This window comes from Pristis pectinata, chromosome 1, assembly GCF_009764475.1.
Source record: "Pristis pectinata isolate sPriPec2 chromosome 1, sPriPec2.1.pri, whole genome shotgun sequence".
NCBI classification, from domain to species: Eukaryota; Metazoa; Chordata; class Chondrichthyes; order Rhinopristiformes; family Pristidae; genus Pristis; species Pristis pectinata.
In genome coordinates this window covers 88,388,287-88,406,515 of record NC_067405.1, presented here as the reverse complement: position 1 = coordinate 88,406,515, position 18,229 = coordinate 88,388,287, and the positions used below count along the sequence as shown (strand labels likewise).

Sequence of the window (18,229 nt, the reverse complement as noted above, 5' to 3'; positions counted from 1 at the left end):
TCACCAATACAAAAACAGTAAATGTTGGAAGCACTCAGTATGTATTGAAGGCCAACATACAATTGCCTCTTGACTACTAAGTTTGATTTTAGTGGCTGCTGTACGACACATAGGTCTTTTTGTATATCAACATTTCCCAATTTATCACCATTTAAACAATACCCTATATTTCTGTTGTAACCACTGTGGTAGATAACAGCACATTGACCCACATTGTACTGCATCTGCCATGTATTTTCCCACTCACATGTCTAAATTGTCTTGAAGCCCTGTTGCATCTTTCTCACAATCCTCCCTGGGTCTGTGTTGTCAGCCATCTTATAAATATCATACTATGATCTTGATCCAAATCGTTGATATATATTGAGGACAGTTGGGATCCATGCACCGTTCCCTGTGCTACTGCACTACCTCGACAACATTCAGGCAAGGGCTGACAGGTGGAAAGTAACATTTATACCAAGAAAGTGCCAGACTCTCTCTCTCCATAAGAAAGTCTAACCACCTACTCTTGATATTCAATTATATTATTATTGCTGCAATACCTGCAGCATTATGAAGGAGTAGCAATTCAGAGCATGGATACAGGCCCTTCGGCCCACTGAGTCCATGCAGACCATCAACCACCCATTGACTCTAATCCTATCTTAATCCCATTTTAATTCTACCCGTATTCTCATCAACTCCCCCCAGAGTCCACCACTCACTTGGGTGACTTACAGCAGCCAATTAACATACCAACCTGCACTTCCTTAGACTGTGATACTATGTGCCTGTGATGCTGCTGCAAGTAAATTTTTCATTGTACCTGTGCACACGTGTACTTGTGCAGATGATAATAAACTCGACTTTGACTTTGAACAATTAGATTGATGTGTGGGTTGGAGGGAAATGTAGGTAATATTCCCACAACAAAAGTGGCTCTTATGATAGAAGTTGCAGGACTAAGTACTGCTACAGTCGAAGCAGATTTGGCAAGATGTGGCAATGAATCCTTGAAATAGCATTAGCTACAGGCAGATGGATATGGAGTCCAATGTGGCCCCACAGATCAATCTAATTAGTCTCATTTCCAGCTCTTTTTTCTGCAACCTTGCAACTTATTCTCTCTCACATGCCCAGCAATTCTCCTTTAGTTCCTTTGCCAGAGCTACGCTTAGGGGTACTTTAGCCAGTTAACCTACCAGTATGTCTTCGGGATGCAGGAAGAACTAGTTGTAATGGAAGATCCCAGGCCTGAAACTGTTTCTCCTTCCACAGATGCTGCCCAAACTGCTGAGTGTTTCTGTTTCTTTTTTGCTATCTCCAAGTTCCCTACCGTTGCTATGGACCAGCGATAGTAGTGCAGCTGGTAGAGCTTCTACCTCACATCTCCAGCAACCTGGATTCAATCCTGACCTCTGGTGCTGAGTGTATGGAGTTTGAATGTTCTCCCTGCAACTACATGGGTTTCCTCCCACATCTCATAGATGTGCAGTTTGGTATGTTAATTGGCCACAGTAAATTACCCCAGCGTGCAGGTGAGTGGTAGAATCAGGGGGAGTTAACGGGAATATAGAGAGAATAAAATAGTATTAGGGTAAGATTTAGTGCAAATGGGTGCCTAAAGATTGGCGTGGATGCAATAGATTGAAGGACCTGTCTCCATACTCTATGATTCTAAACATTATGGCTACAAGAGCAGGTCAGAGGCTGGATCCAGTGGTGAGTAACCTCCTGATATTCCAAAGCCATTCTGCCGTTACAAAACAAAAGCCAGGAATGTGAATGGAAGACTCCCCATTTGCCTGGATGAGTGCAATGCCAACAAAATTTAAGCTCACCTTCATCCAGGACAAAGCAGCCTGCTAATTGGCAGCTCATCCACCCTACACATTCATCCCATCCATCACCAGCACGCTGTGGCTGCAGTGTGCACCAACAACAAAATGCAATGTAGTTTCTCACCCAGGCTGCTCCAACGACCTATTCCCAGACTCCCCACCTCTACCACCAAGAAGGGCGAATGCCACCTGCTGCAGGTTCCCCTCCAAGCTTCACACCATCTTGAATCCCTCACCATCAATGTGTCTAAATCCTGGAACTCCCTCCCTGACAGCACACTGGGAGCATTTTCACCAGCAGTTCAAAAAAGATGGCTCACCACCACTTTCTCAGGGGCAAAAGTATGGGCAATAAGAGTTGACCTTGCCAGTGATGCACAGAAAAGCGAATAAATAAATATCAACAATGCAGTAAAATGACCCCTGAAACCCCCATTTAATAGGGTCACTCGCCAGGAGTGGACTGTCCCTTTAAAAGATCCCACAACAGAGGCAGATTGTGGTCACGTGATCGCGCACGACGTCCATGCGCCACCCTGACGTCACGCCGCAAAGGGCAGCCCAGTAGGTGAGAGGAATGGCGGCGCAATTCAAGGACATTAACGGCCGCGACATCGTCTTCGATCAACAGCATCACTCTCCACTGTGCCGCGAATTTACTGTCGTCTCTCCGAAGTTATCGCTGCGCTCTGTACTCGGATACACCGCCTTCACCTGGCTGGTCGCCTACTCCATCTTCTACAGCACGCAGGTGAGCGTTGGGGGGGGCGGGGCAGCGGGGTGGAGGGGCTCGATGATTGGTTGAACGGAGCGGAATCGGATGACGTCTTCCTCCGGTGTTTGGCCCGGCTCCGTGTCAGTCAGCACCTGGCCCCGCCCACTTACTGTAAGAGGGCTTCCACATAGCTGTGGATTTCAGGGACCAGTAGTCCGGTGAATGGCTTCACCTTTCCAGAGAAAGAGTGGCTACGAAGTTTGAAAATACGCTTTACCAAGCTCAAGGAAATGGACCTCTTGTACGATAAGATGGACTCGACCTCACAATCTACCTCATCATGACCTTGCACCTTATAGTCTGCCTGCACTGCACTTTCTCTGTCACTGTAACACCATATTCTGCATTCTGTTAGTGCTTTTCCCTTGTACTACCTCAAAGTAGTTGTGCTTTGAAATGATTTGTATGGATGGCTTGCTAAACGAAGGTTTTCACTGTATCTTGGTACCTGTGACACTAATATACCAATACTAGAGTAGTGATGGGATGATGGGCAACATTTAGCAGTGAGCAGTACCTGCTGAGGGTGGAGAAAGTTGGGAAGGAGGGCAGTGCCTGGGTAAGAGAGAGAGACAAGTGAATTATGCTTATCTGCTGCTGTGGGGAAAGGAAATGAAAGAAATGCATACTTATGATACAGCCCATTTGGACTATCCCAACAGAACAATTCCATCAGTCCCATTCCCACTCTACTTTTTTCCCTGTAGCCCCTATTACACATGCCCATCAATGCCCCTTTGATTTGTTTGCTGCTTTCCTATACTGTATTTATAGTAGCCAATTAATCTACCAACTTGTCATTGGAATGTGGAAACAAACTGGAGCACCTGCTGGAAACCTACATAGTCAGGGGTGCACGTACAGTATTGGCAGTGAGAATTGAGCCCAGGTCCTTAGGGTTATGAGGTAGAAAGGACTGTTGCTGCACCACAGTGCTGCAATTTAGTTCTTGTGAGAACCTAGTGAGTGAGTAATGTCCTGGGGCAGGGCAGTGTATAGGGCAGTTTGTGCGCTAGTTGGGAGGAACTAATGAAAGGTTAGGAAATATGTCCTGTGAGAGAGATCACTGTGTAAGGCATCCTATGGATAATGCTGGGACTATCATTGAAAGACTAGCTGGTGAGCACTAAGCATGGGACACCTGGTGATGAGACTAGTGGGTGGGTAATGGCCCAGGAGACAGAATTAAGGTTGACAACATGGGAAAACTTCCAGGTATGAAATGTTAAGATTTATGCTTGTGTCAAAACACAAACTGGATTGAGCACATCTCTTTAATCTCTAATTAGCTTTTTTGATTTTCCTTTACTGATTAAAATAGAAAATAGGAGTGGGAGGAGGTAATTCAGCCCTTCAAGCCTGCTCCATCATTCAATACAATCCCCTGTCTCAATACCAAATTCTTGCTCTTTCCCCATTGGCTTTGATGCCTTTTGTGTCTAGAAATCTTTCTGCCTCCTTAAAATATATTCAACAACTTAGCCCCTGCAGCCTACAGTGGTAGTGAATTCCACACATTGAATATCCTGTGGGCAAAGAAATATGGTTGCATGTCATTTTAACTCTCCTTCCCATGCCCATACCAACCTGCCTGTCCTCAGCCTTCTCCATTGCTACGGAGAGGCTAAACGCAAACTGGAAGGACAAAATTTCTTATTCTGCCTGGGTAACTTGCAACCCAGTGGTATGAATATTGAATTTTCCAATTGTGGGTAACTCCACACCCCTGTGTTGTTCTTCTACACATACACCCACACATCCACCTACACATCCACCTAATTTTTTCCTTTGTTCTTCCTTCTCATCCCTCCCCTCACCTGGTTCCATGCACATATCACCTACCAGCCTTTATCCCACCACCCGTGGCACTGCTATGTACTGGCAATCTTTCGGCTTCCGTCTCAGTCCTGATTCAACCCAAAACATTGACTTGCACCTCTTGTCTCCACAGCTGCTACTTGGCCTGCTGAGCTCTTCCACCCTTCTGTTTTTGTTCTAGATTTCAACATCTGCAGTCTCTTTTGTCTTCAAGAAATTTCTCCTCATCTCAGTGCTAAATGTTGTACCCAGTAACCTGAGACTGTGATCTCTTGGCAGGGGCAGCATTCTTCCTGCAAGCAGTCTGTCGAGCCCAGTTAGAATTTTGTACGTCTCCATGAGATTCCCTGGCATTCTTCCAAACTCTGGGTCAACTAAGGTTACATTCACAAATCTGTCCTCTTATAACGGTTCTGCCATGTCTGGAATCGGTCTGGTGAACCTTTGCTGAACTCCCCCTTATAGCAATTATATTCTTTCTTGGGTAATATTGGATTCAACTGTTTTAAGTAGTTTTTTAAGATAAGATATCTTTATTAGTCACATGTACATCGAAACACACAGTGAAATCCATCTTTTTACGTCGAGTGTTCTGGGGGCAGCCTGCACGCTTCCGGCGCCAACATAGCATGCCCACAACTTCCTAACCAATACGTCTTTGGAATGTGGTAGGAAACCGGAGCACCTGGAGGAAACTCACACAGACACGGGGAGAATTTACAGACTCCTTACAGTGGCAGGAATTGAATTTGGGTCACTGGTACTGTAATAGCATTATGCTAACTGCTACATTGCCGTGCCTGCCCGGTATACGTGTTATGTTATACATGTTATGACATTGTACATAACATGTATGGTGTTTAATCCACCTCAAGTGGCTGTACAAGGTATAACTGCTTCTTAGTTTATTGGTTTGTCCATCAGGTGAATACATGTTTTCTCATTGGTTGATTTTGCCACAGGTATCTAATAGGTTTTCTGATTGGACTATTGTTATCTAAGGAGTACCTTTTATCTCAGGTATAAAAGGTGTTTTTTGTTAGTCACTCTCGCTCTCTTCTCCCTCCCCCTAGCTCATTTTAGTTCCTTTGTCTCAGCTCATCTTCTAGTAGTAAAGCTAGTGCTGTGTGCTCTGTGACTGTTTCTTTGGTTTAAACTTTTCCATTAAAACCTTGTGAAGCACCAAGTTGTTTTCAACTCATTTTTGGACTCCTGAAAGAACCTGCGGATTCGGAAATAACCGGATCCGACAGTAAGGAGACCAAAACTGCATACAACACTCCTGAGTGTGGTCTCACCAAAATCCAGTAGGAAGGTGACCTCTGCTTTGTACTCAAGATCTCATCCATACTTTACAACCCATCTGCACATTGTAATTTGGTTTTTTTCAGTCTTTATAATTTTAACAAGGACCTTTCTGCATCTTTAAGGATATTTGGATGGCCCAAGATCTTCGGCAAGAGAAATGCATTAAATTCTTGCTCTGAGTTGACAGAATAGTACAGTGTAAGCCCTTGTTTATGATGTGTGGGGTAGAAAATGGTCCTGACCAGACACAGGAATGTGGGCACACAGCACAGGTTGGAGTGGAGTTTACTTTGGATCTATCAGCATGTTATAGAGGCAGAATTGATACTTGATATGGGAATTGATTCTTGCAGAATACTTCCGTGCTCTCGGCCACCATTATTATCACTCTCCTTGGGATGATCCTGCACCTCCATTTTTGTAAAGTCGATCAAGAGTCCATGCTGATTATTGGATCGATTGGAGTCCAGATGAACACCTTGTATGCCTCAGGCAGAGAGCACGTGAACTTCATTGAGATGAAGAAAGTGAAGGATATTGTAATCAACGAAGGCTTTCATATGGTAAGTGAAGCAGAGACTGATAACCACTTCATTTTCAGCAGTAAAGAAACTATGAATACAAATGAAAGTCAGATTTTAGAATTTTGACACTTGAGTAAATCCTTCATGAGGCAGGTTAGTATAGGTGCGGAGTTCTAACTGGATTTTTAACATTTTCCTGAGCCCATCTTTATAGATTGCAAATGTTCGAAAATAAGGAGAAGAACAAACCTGGCAGAACCAGAATTATCCTCTGGACTAAATGCAATGCTACTACATGGTGTGTAATCCACTTCAGTGGAGGGGTAGGTTTTAGATGCAATAACTCAGGAGAAATTTAACTTGGATCCGTGTGGATTGATAAAGGAGAGGTGGTCTGAATTTGTAAGGGATAGGTAAACCATGTCATATTGTTGATTGAGTTACGTTTTGATAGTGTAATAGAGAGAGTGGAGTGCCGTTGTTGTTGTGAATGCAGACTTTTAAAATAAGGTACCATATTAAACTTGTGAACAGGATTTGAAGCACATGGGATTATAGCTGTAATAGGAGCATGAATCCAAAATTGACCATGGAATAGAGAGTTGTGGTGAGTTGCTGGTTTTCCAGTCCGGAGGCAGGTGTACATCAGTGTTCCCTTACATTCAATACAAGTATTATGGGATCACAGGGCACAATCTTGAAATCTATAGATCATATGAAACTTGGAAGTGTAGTAAGCAATGGGGAAGAAGGTAAAGAAGTTCAAGAGAGCTTAAGATTGGCAGACTTGTGTCAGATGGTATTTTACACACCTTGGGTGATGTATTTTGTTGAGAAGATTGAGCAAAGACAATAATAGCTAAATGGTGCAACTTTTAAGGGGACTTGAAAACATGGGGTTGTTTGTGCACGCATCTTTGAAGATGATAGAAAAGGTTAATAAAGCAGTTATTGAAGCACATAGGATCCTGGGCTGAGGAGGAGATGCAGGAAATTATGCAAAACCTTTGTAAAACAGTTCACCTTCCTCCAACCCCCCACATGTGAAAGTTTTGGATAGGATACAGAAAGGATTACCAGAATGATTCCAGAGATGAACTGTAGACCTGGTGTTGTTTTCATTTGAACAGAGAAGGCTTAGAGGTGCTTTGATATAGTGCTTAAGTGATGAATTGTTTGAAGGACAGAGGGCATGGATTTAAGTGATTGTCTTTGGTCCTTTTGCCAATGTGATGAAAACATATGCATTGAATGGTTCAGACTTGGAATGCTTTTCAAGATAGGGTTGTAGATACTGTTTCTCTAAAGACTTTGAGAGAATTGGATGAAACTGGAAGGAAAAGGAGTACAGGGAAGTGGGAAAAGAGCAGGAGAGGGTAACTAGCTGGATTGATAATCAAAAGACGATGGGTCAACACACAAAGGAGCTGAAGCAACTGAGCGGCTCAGGCAGCATCTACGGAGGGAAATGAACAGTCAACGTTTCGGTTAGAGACGCTTCATCAGGACTGGAAAGAAAGTGGGGAGATAGCCAGTATAAAAAGGTGGAGGGAAGGGGTGCAGCAAGATCTGGTGGGTGATGGGTGGATCCAGGTGAGGGGGGATTTCCCTCCATAGATGCTGCCTGACCTGCTGAGTTGCTCCATATTCCAGCATCTGCACTTTCTTGTTTGGTCAAATTGGCTTTTGTATTTATACTATTTTATAATTATATTTTTCAATCTTTTTATTAATTTTCAAATTAGTACAAAATAATATATATAACATTAGTAATTATACATATGGTATAAAGAGATCAGGATAGCAATCATAACAGTTAATATATATAATCACAAAGAGTAAAAAAAAGTAATCTAGACCTCCCGCTCTCTTATTAAGTGAACAAATACAAAAGGAAAGATTAAAAAGAAATGAAATTTAATTATATGAAGGAAGAGCCCCCAAATCAAAAAAAAATTGATATTAAACCAAAAAAAACCAAAAACTTCAAAAAAAAACTGGACTGATATTTCTTCAATTAAAAAGAAAAAAAACATTATTATGTTGTCAACTCCGCTCCTCTGTATTCAAGGGTTATTGAAAGGGATCTGAAAAAGGTCTGCTTATATCATATGGAAATATTGAATAAATGCACTCCAAACTTCCTCAGTACCACTCCTAATTTTTTCTAAGTGTAATCATGCTATAGTTTGAGAAAACCACTGAAAAGTGGTTGGAGGTATTAGATCCTTCCATTTGAACAAAATGGATCGGTTGGCCATTAATGTGACAAGGGCGATCATACGACGAGCAGAAGCAGATAAATGGCGAGATTCCATCATTGGTAACCCAAAAATTGCAGTAATAGGATGAGGTTGTAAATCAATATTCAATGCAGATGAAATAATGTTAAAAATGTCTTCCCAATATTTTTCCAAAAAGGGACAGGACCAAAACATATGTGTCAGGGAAGCCACCTTCGAATTACATCTGTCACATATAGGATTTGTATGATGATAGAAATAGGCTAACTTGTCCTTGGACATATGGGTCCTGTGAACCACCTAAAACTGTATCAAAGAGTGCCTAGCACACATAGAAGATGTATTAACTAATTGAAGAATTTTCTTCCATGTCTCTGTAGGTGAAAGTATCTGGAGTTCTCTTTCCCATTCATTCTTAATTTTATCAAGTTCCTCTGAATGTATTTTCATAATCCAATCATAAATTATTGCTATCAGGCCCTTCTGACAGGATTAAAACCTAATTTTTTTTCCGTAATTTCAATTTTATATGGTGTCGGAAAAGAAGGTAAAGTAACTTCTAAAAAATTTCTAATCTATAAATATCGAAAAAAATGTGATCTTGGCAGATTGTGTTTATTAGACAACTGTTCAAAAGATAAAAAACAGTTATCAATGAATAAATCTTGAAAACATGTTATTCCTCTTCATTCTCCATAAGGAAAAGGCTGAGTCAATTCTAGATGGTTGAAAGAAAAAATTAGATTGAATAGGACTTGATAAATTAAATTTATTCAATCCAAAAAATTTACGAAATTGAAACCATATCCGTATTGTATGTTTAACTATTGGATATGTCACTTGTTTACTCAATTTAGTAAGTGCAAAAGGGAATGAAGCTCCTAAAATAGAAACTAATGAAAATCCTTGCACTGATCCACACTCAAGGTGTACCCAACAGGGACAATGAATTGCATCTAAATCTTGTGCCCAGAAAATAAAGTATCTAATATTAATTGCCCAATAGTAAAATCTAAAATTAGGCAAAGCCATACCACCATCCTTTTTTAATCTTTGTAAATATTTCTTACTTAACCTTGGGTTTTTATTCTGCCATATATATGAAAAAATTTTGGAATCAATAGTGTTGAAAAAGGATTTTGAAATAAAAGTTGGAATCGCCTGAAATAGATACAAACTTTTTGGTAAAATATTCATCTTAACTGCATTAATTCGGCCAATCAATGATAAAGAGAATGGGGACCATTTAGTAAATGATTGTTTAACGTAATTAATTAAAGGTAAGAAGTTCACTTTAAATAAGTCCTTGTGTTTCTTGGTAATTTTAACACCCAGGTACGAAAAATAATCAGTCGCTAATCTAAATGGTAATTGCCTATAAATTGGGACTTGCATGTTTAATGGAAAAAGTTCACTCTTATTAAGAGTTAATCTATAACCAGAGAAAATACTAAACTGAGCAAGCAATGATAATACTGCAGGGATAGATTTCTCCAGGTTAGAGATATAAAGTAACAAGTTATCTGCATATAGAGATATCTTATGAGTCCCCTTTCCACGAGTAATACCAAATATATTAGAAGAATCCCGAATGGCAATTGCCAAAGGTTCCAAAGCAATATTAAATAATAAAGGACTCAGAGGGCAACCTTGTCTAGTGCCTCGAAAAAGCCTGAACAAGGGGGATCTCTGATTATTAGTAAGTATTGAAGCCATAGGTGTGTGGTAAATCAATTTGATCGCGGATATGAAATTTGAACTAAAATTAAATTTCTCAAGCGTGTTAAATAAATATTCCCATTCGACTCTGTCAAACACCTTCTTGGCATCTAATGAAATAACACATTCTGGAACTACAGATGAAGGGGTATGTATAATATTCATTAACCTCCTGATATTAAAATGCAAACTATTTTATAATTTTGTTTTGGGTGTGGAAAATACTTTAAAGCCTTGGCAGACAAAGCAGCATTTGTGGAGAGTGAAACTGGGAGAAGATTTAGGTGAATGAATCTACAGAGAAACTGGAGGGAAAAAAAAGATTTAACACTTTATAAGTAACGGTCATGCTGTGAAGTGCCTCACCAAAAATTCAGGCCTTCAATTTTGTGTTGCAGTGACCACCCAAGTCACTTCACGCAAGGAAAATTGAGTAAGGAAACTCTCATTCAGCAGCCCCAGCTAGTTTACCACATTTGGTTATTAGCCTAAAATTCTGTACCTTCTTAACAATACTGTTGACAGGCCTCTTACTTGAAATGTGAAAAGGTGCAGATCTCCACAGACACTGCCTAACCTGATGAGAACCTCCTGCAGTTTCTGTTTTTATTCAGAATTCCTGCATTCTCAGTATTTTGCTTCCGTCTGTGTAATTTAAATTAAACGAATGCTTTGAATTGAGGTTTTAAAATTAATTAAATACAATAAGTTAAGGTGATGTTAAAAATATTCATTTAAAATATAAAAACTTTAAAGGGCTTGAGTTCCAGGGAGAGGTTGGGCAGGCTTGGACTTCATTCCATGGAATGTAAGAGACTGAGGGGTGACCTTGTGGAGGTGTATAAAATCATTTGAGGGGGATAGATAGGGTGAATGTGCACATTTTGTCCCAGAGAAAGGGAACCAAGAACTAGAGGGCATAGGTTTAAGTTGAGAGGGGAAGGATTTAAATGGGACCTGAGGGGCAGCTTCTTCACGCAGTGGGTAGTGTATGTATGGAACGAGCTGCCAGAGAATGTGATTGAGGCAAGTACAATAACAACATTTAAAAGACATTTGGATAAGTACGTGGATAGGAAAGGTTTGGAGAGATAGCTGTATTACTTACTCCAAGATCTTTCTTACTCCAAGATCTGAACCAAACGCAGGCAAATGGGACTAGTTTAGCTGGGCACCTTGGTCGGCATGGACCAGTTGGGCCGAAGGGCCTGTTTCCCTGCTGTATGACTAACTAAATCAGCATTGGAAAGGAGACAAAGTAAGTGGAAGGAAGGACTCTGAAGTGTGGAAATATAGTGTAGAAGGTGACAGATGGGGCTGGGAGAGGAGGCAGGGTTCTTTTTAGGAATGTCAGAAAGGAAACAGAATGAAGTGTAGGAGGTGACATATAGCTTTTGTGTTCAAAAACCCACAGACGTAAAAGGGAAAGTTTTGCGGTTCCAACCTTAGAACTTGATAGATTAATTTAAGAGTGGTACATGAGGAAAACTTTAAAACAAAAAAAAACTTAAGGGAGGAAAGTAATCATTATTCTGGGGTGTGAGAAGCCAAAAAGGATTGCATATATATCTGAGAAACTTGCAGGACTATGAAGGGATATTGAGGAGACTAGGACTAATTGAACTACTCTTTCAAGGGAGCTAGCACAGACTTAATGGGCTGAGTAGCTTTCACCTGTACTTTTCCATTTTAAAATACTATTGCTGCTGAAAATCTGAATTAAAGACGAGCTCTTGATAATTTGTAGCAACATGTGCGGAAGGAAGCTTGGATGATGTTTTTGTTCATAACCTTTTGCAACGACTGATAGTGAATAATTATCCTGATTCTGCTCTTGTCTGGACAGTAAGTAGAATGCTGGCTTTCTGAGCCTGAAACCGGCATTTAAAAGCTCCATCCAGTAGTAGATTTGGAGTGTGGGATCATAATTAACTAATGACATCTTGGACACCGTTTTGGTGCAAATGTTGGAATTCCATGTGTAAGAGTCAGATCTTTTCCACATCAAGGGTGCCTTTGACTGAGTGAGGCATCAAAGAATCCCAGTTAAGCAAGTTAATTGTAATCAGGATAACTCTCCAGTGGTGGTTTTCCTACCTAGCACAAAGGAAAATGGTTGTGGTTGTTGGAAGCCAATCAGAATCAGGTTTATTATCACTGACTTAATTGATGTGAAATTTGTTGTTTTGCTGCAGCAGTACAGTGCAAAGACATAAAAATTACTATAAATTACAAACTAAATAGTGCAAAAAAAGGAATAATGAGGTAGTGTTCATGGGTTCATTATTATACCCAGGAGACCACTGAGGAAATTCCCCAGGGCAATGTCCTGGACGATCATCTTTAGCTACCTCACCACTGATCTCTCCACTGTAAGGTCAGAAATGTTTGACATTTTCATAGCTTGTTGAGTTCAAGTTACAATCTGTCAAATATTGAAGCAGTTTATGATCAAATGCAACAAAACCTGGACAACATCCAGACTTCAGCTGCTCAATAGCTATGGCCATTTCCAACAAGAGTGAATCCATCATTACCAGTGCCATACCTCCCGCTGTAAACAAGGCATGGGTAATGGAGAAGTGTGAGCTAGTGATCAGAAACAGAACTGGATCAGCCACACGAATACCGTGGCTTTTAGGACACATCAGAGGCTGAGTATTCTGTCGTGAGTGGCTCACCTCTTAATTTCTCAAATCCCCTCTGTGTCACATCAGTAAGTAGTACAGTGAAACACACTTCACTTGCCTGGATGGGTGCAGTTGCATTAACACTGGGAGTATCTTAACAAGGATTGCAGTGATTCAGGGTGTGTTTCATCATCACTTGCTCAGGGATACTGGGCTACTAGTGCTGGCCATTCCAAGGTTGTCCATATCTCAGGGATGAAATTAAAGCAGTCATTCAGTTTGAGAACAGGGGGGAGGAAATTAACAAGGAACCTATTGTATAAGATTATTTTTCTTTTTACTTGCAGCAGAAGGTTATCTACTACCTGTGTATACTACTGATTGACCCAGAAAGCCCTCGAGGAGTGTCTGAGGTGGTGCCAGTGTTCCAGGTGAATTACTGTAAAGTCAAATGGTTGTGTGTGATTGTGAATGACGTCCACTTCCTCTCCTCTCTATATAACTTGTGAATGCCACTTGCCCAGCTACAGTACTAGGAATAGCCACAGGAGCAAGTTTGTCAAACTTCTGCCCTGATGATTTCTCCATCCTGGCACATTAAAACCACATGCAACTCAGCTGTGGCTGCTCTTCTGCCCCAATATTCAACTGTAGGCCTTGCAAGTGCAGCAGTCTAGTCAACTGTGAAAGGAAAAAGACATGTATAACACCATTCCCTCTGTCACTGTAGGTCTGACTTGCTAAGTTTTTCAAGTCTCACTGTCTCACTATTTCATTTGTCCTCTGGGTCTCTGTCTGTCTCACATTGTTGGTGATCTTTTATTACTCTTTGTGCATCCTGGTCGATGGGAACCTGTGGAATTTTCTACCACAGAAAGCCGTGGAGGCCAAGTCTCTGAATATGTTTAAGAAGGAGATGCCTTTCTAGACCTAAAAAGCTTCAAGGGGTATGGGGAGAAAGTAGGGATATGGTATTAAGACAGAGGATGAGCCGGGATCTTGTTGAATGATGGAGCAGGTGTGAACAGCTGAATGGCCAACCAAAAAATCCATGGTTCTTTAATGGACTTATCTTTTTATTTCAAGAGTGCAAAACCACGTCTGGATTGTTTGTCCCAGGTGTACAGAAGCTGTCAGGAAATCTTACAACAGACACAGGTTGATCAATGAACTTGTTGCTATTGAAGGACAACCTTCTGTTTCAAGGTATTGTTCTTTTCTGTACTGTTTCGGTCGGAGTTTGGTGCAGGGCTGGGTGGAAATGACATCATAAAGTAACTGGCGTACCTCGATCAAGTACCTTACACTTCCAATACCTAACACTTCCCTGTGCAGCCTTCACTAATTTGCATGAAAAGAGAATATGTGAGCAGTTAAAGTAGCACATTCTGAGTGCACCAAAACTTGACAACTGGCTGAGATTTAGAGCTTTAGATTTTAGAAGAAGCAGAAGGCTGGAGGAGATAATGAATATGACATAAACGCAGCCTCTGGTTGGCCAGCTTGCCCACTGAGGCTTATTCTTGCAAGCACGTCCCTTTCAGTACTACTGTCATCTCACTTGCCCCAGTCCCTCTATTATCTTGACCTCCTGCCTAGGGATTAGCTTGGAGAGAAAAATAGAACCTGACCTGACTGTGGCCACTCCAAACCTGACCTGAGCCCAAGGACCTGACCTGAGCCCAAGGACCTGAACTGAGCCCATAGCTGGATTCCCTCTAGCTCCGGTCAGGTAGTCAGACCCTATTCCAACCTAGTCTTCTTTCACAAGCATTGTTTCCACCCAAATATGTACTGTCCGCTTTCTCATCCCTTCCTGTGCAGGCTTCTGAAAGACCTCCCGTACAGCCATAAGTTCTTAAGTTTTCTCAACTTCTCTGCTGCTTTCGAAGTGTTGACCCTTCAAATTTCCCTTTTTGCCTCACTTTTTCTCTGTAACACTATACTCTTGCATCTTTACTCTTACCTGTCATATCCCCCAGTGTATTCCCAAGCCTCCCCCTTGATCTCCACCATCCTACTTGTGCTGTTCTTTGGTGAAGTCGTGGAGTGGTCTTCCACCTGTATGTTGACCAAACTCTCTCTCTCTTTCACCAATGCTATTGCTATCTCTGCTGCTGAAGTTCTAATTTACGAGTTAACCACTTCAATGATTTTCATTGAATCATCTTGGAACCATTCATTCTACACCAGTCACGTGGCATAAGTTGTGCATTTCATGGGTCTGAGGTGTCTCTACAGAGTTAACTCACTAATTTTTTAAAAATTTTATCTACAGTGTGGTAACAGGCCTTTCCGGCCCAACGAGTCAGTGCTGCCCATTTTAAACCCAAATTAACCTACCCGTACGTCTTTGCAATGTGGGAGGAAACCGGAGCACCCGGAGGAAACCCACGCAGACACGGGAGAACGTACAAACTCCTTACAGACAGTGACGGGAATCGAACCCTGATCGCTGGCGCTGTAATAGCGTCGCGCTAACCGCTACGCCACCGTGCCGCAGGTCCTAAGCAGGAATAAAGTACAAGAGCAGCTCCTTTTTGCCCTGTTTCACCTAATTGCTCCACTCACCAAAATCCTGAACTTCATATTCTGTGGGAGCAGTGCGTAGTGCGTTAGCTAAATCTTTGAGTTTATATCAGCCAGAATTCCAAAGACCTGAGTTGGTTGTTATTGATAGTTGATATCAAGTAACCAGTTCCAGTGGATTACCTAATTATGCAACTCTCACCATCAAGCAGCTGTCCACCACTGACTAGCACGATGAAAGAAAGTACGTTAAAGTTAAGTCATGTGTTTAACTGCAAAACTTAATTATGTTCTTGAGACTATTAAATTCCTCCACTTGCCAGAATCCTGACTGCCATATTGTGTAGGAGGAGCACTCTGTGGAACTGGCCTCAATGTATGTCAACAGATATTGAGTGAAGGTAGAATTGGGCTTGACTATGATGCCTAATAAAGCCAATTAGTTGGCCATCCTTGGGGTCCAGTTTTGCATGTGAAGAGTAGCCACTTAGAGGTAGCTGAGGGCTACAGGTGTTCACTGAACTCTATTCCAGCCAGAGGACCATTAAAAAGGTTATGGAAAAAATTTGGTAATGGAGGGTACAGATAAATGCAAGTGTGTGCTTGAGAAACTTCTCTGCAAGAGAATAATGTGGAATTTTCTTTTTCAGACAGGGATCCAGATGACAGAACATATTTTAAAACTACCCGTTTAAAATATTTGCACCAAAGGACTCTTGCAACCAATTAGCCAAACGGCTTTGAAGACTTGCCACTGCTTGCATTAATCAAAGAGGTGACTCACCAGATACAAAGCATCAAGCCACCATTCATTGCTATTACTGGTGACTAGTATGTTGTAGGATATTTTGGGATACATCTTGAAGGACATTTTCTTCCTTACTTTGAGAATTCTGCAAAACATTGGCTATAGAGTTGGTGAGAGTGGCGGGCCAAAGGATTTTTTTTGCCAAAGTGGCAGTAATAAAGAAAGGCTTGCATTCGTGATCTAAGGATGTGCCAGAACACTTTGCAGCCAAAGAAGTGCTTTTGAAATGTAGCCACTGTTGCGTTTTATAATAGTATAGCAGTCGATTTCACAGCAATCTCCCACAAGCTGCTTTAGATGATGTGTAATGTTGGCTTAGAGTTAAACATTGACCATACCAGCGAGAAGCTTTCCTGTTCCTTTTTGAAATACTGCCACATGATCACGGACATCAATTTAAGAGATTAAATAGGGGTTTAATGTTTCATCTGAAAGGCAGTGCATTTGAACTAGTACTGGAGCAGAGAGTCAGCCAACATTATGTGTTCAAGAGTAAAGCTGGTAAAGAATTTCTTTATGGAGATCTGTGCTTAATGTTCCATCTACTGATGTCTAATTCTTTGGTTTGCATCAAACTATTGTTTTAATTATTTGTTTGGTGGAGGAGGTTCATTTTAAGGCTTTTTTTAAAATGGGTGACCGTGGTGCAGTAGGTAGATGTGCTACCTCACATCTCCAGTGACCTGAGTTCGATCCTGACATCTGGTGCCGTCACCCTACAACTGCATGAGTTTCCTCCGGGTGCTCTGGTTTCCTCACACTTTCCAAAGACATGCTAGTTGGTGGGTTAATTGGCCGCTGTAAGTTGCCCCCTATTCTTCGTGGGTGGCAGGAGGATCAGAGTTGATGGGAATGAGAGAGAGAATAGGTCACAGGGATTAAGAAGAATGGGGTTTCTCTGAGAGACAACATAGACTCTGGGCTGAATGATCTATGTTGTAAAGAAATATGGAAAATGAATGTAAGGTATACTGACTTGAGTGAAGATTAAAGGCTAATTATGCTTACCAACTTTGGCTGGCAGCGCCATGTTGTAATTAAAGAAATACAGCCAAACTGTACTGAGAGACCTTCAACAGAAACTGAGTGTGCCTTGCTGTTGATAATGTAGTGCCCACCAACCTGGTTTCCTTACTGGGCTTGAAGATGCAACATTGGAGGTGACAACATAATTCTGTATGCAAACAAGAAAGCGGAGCTTCTGTTTATTCTGATCCAGTTCTCTGAAGCCGGTGTACTCCACAATTTCCAGACAGCAGTGAGCTCGGTTTTACTTGTGAAGTGAAACTGAGAACATGGCTCTCTCAAACAGCCTGTGTAAATCACCCAGACTGGAGGTTAGAATAAACATTTGAAGTGTCAGTGCTTTTTGATGGGAAGTGTTGAAATGGAGTCACAGTCTATGTCTAAATGTGTATGGAGGTGTTAATATATAGGTGGTGGGGTGGGCATGATATGGGAGGTGGCTGTGAACAAGCAAGACACATGCATTGGATATTGGGAATCAGTGCAAGGTCTTGAGCAGCTGATACTGTTGCTGGGGCATTCTAATGATGGGTAATAGCTCAAAAGTTTAGAGGGGAGTGTGTGTGTGTGTGTGTGTGTGTGAATATATGGATGACAGGAAGCTGTCCTCAAAGGGACCTCTCAACCATACACTCTGTATATGAAGCTCCCTCTTTTCCGGTGGGCAGTAGAAGTGGTTACTCTATCGAGGTGTGTGATATGGAAAAATCTTTACATGGAGTTGATCTTGGCTGTAAAACAGTTTATAAATACATAATTTAAAAAAACTAAGACCTCCCTGGTTTGGCTTCTGTGATCTAGTAGTTGCATGCTACTACAATAATGACTAATTGCATTATTATTCTCTATTATTACGAAACACACAGTCATGAGAGACAAGGAAAACCCCAGCAGTGATAGTCTTTGGGATCTACTTGTTCAACACAAGCATGTAATACTTACCCTGTGTCACTCACACAGCCTTATGGAAATATTTATGCAGAGGCAACCTACAGATGGTTTTTGAATATTTTGAGGTAAGAGTAA

At 41.4% G+C, this 18,229-nt stretch overlaps 1 protein-coding gene across 1 annotated transcript; it reads left to right on the top strand.

Annotated features, from left to right (window-relative positions):
* The first annotated feature begins 2,254 nt into the window (after nucleotides 1–2,254).
* On the top strand, nucleotides 2,255–17,974 carry pigh (phosphatidylinositol glycan anchor biosynthesis, class H). The gene is made up of 5 exons (XM_052018386.1): nucleotides 2,255–2,574; nucleotides 6,078–6,287; nucleotides 13,188–13,271; nucleotides 13,927–14,046; nucleotides 16,020–17,974. Exons 1-4 carry the CDS (start codon nucleotides 2,401–2,403, stop codon nucleotides 14,008–14,010), a joined length of 552 nt encoding a protein of 183 aa, XP_051874346.1. The 5' UTR covers nucleotides 2,255–2,400; the 3' UTR covers nucleotides 14,011–14,046; nucleotides 16,020–17,974.
* Nucleotides 17,975–18,229: the final 255 nt, after the last annotated feature.

Excerpts from the sequence above, each read along its gene's own strand:
- pigh (XM_052018386.1), top strand. The coding sequence starts at position 2,401 with ATGGCGGCGCAATTCAAGGACATTAACGGCCGCGACATCGTCTTCGAT. Across the intron at positions 2,575-6,077 it reads CCATCTTCTACAGCACGCAG|AATACTTCCGTGCTCTCGGC; the intron begins GTGAGCGTTGGG and ends TGATTCTTGCAG. Across the intron at positions 13,272-13,926 it reads AGGTGGTGCCAGTGTTCCAG|AGTGCAAAACCACGTCTGGA; the intron begins GTGAATTACTGT and ends TTTTATTTCAAG.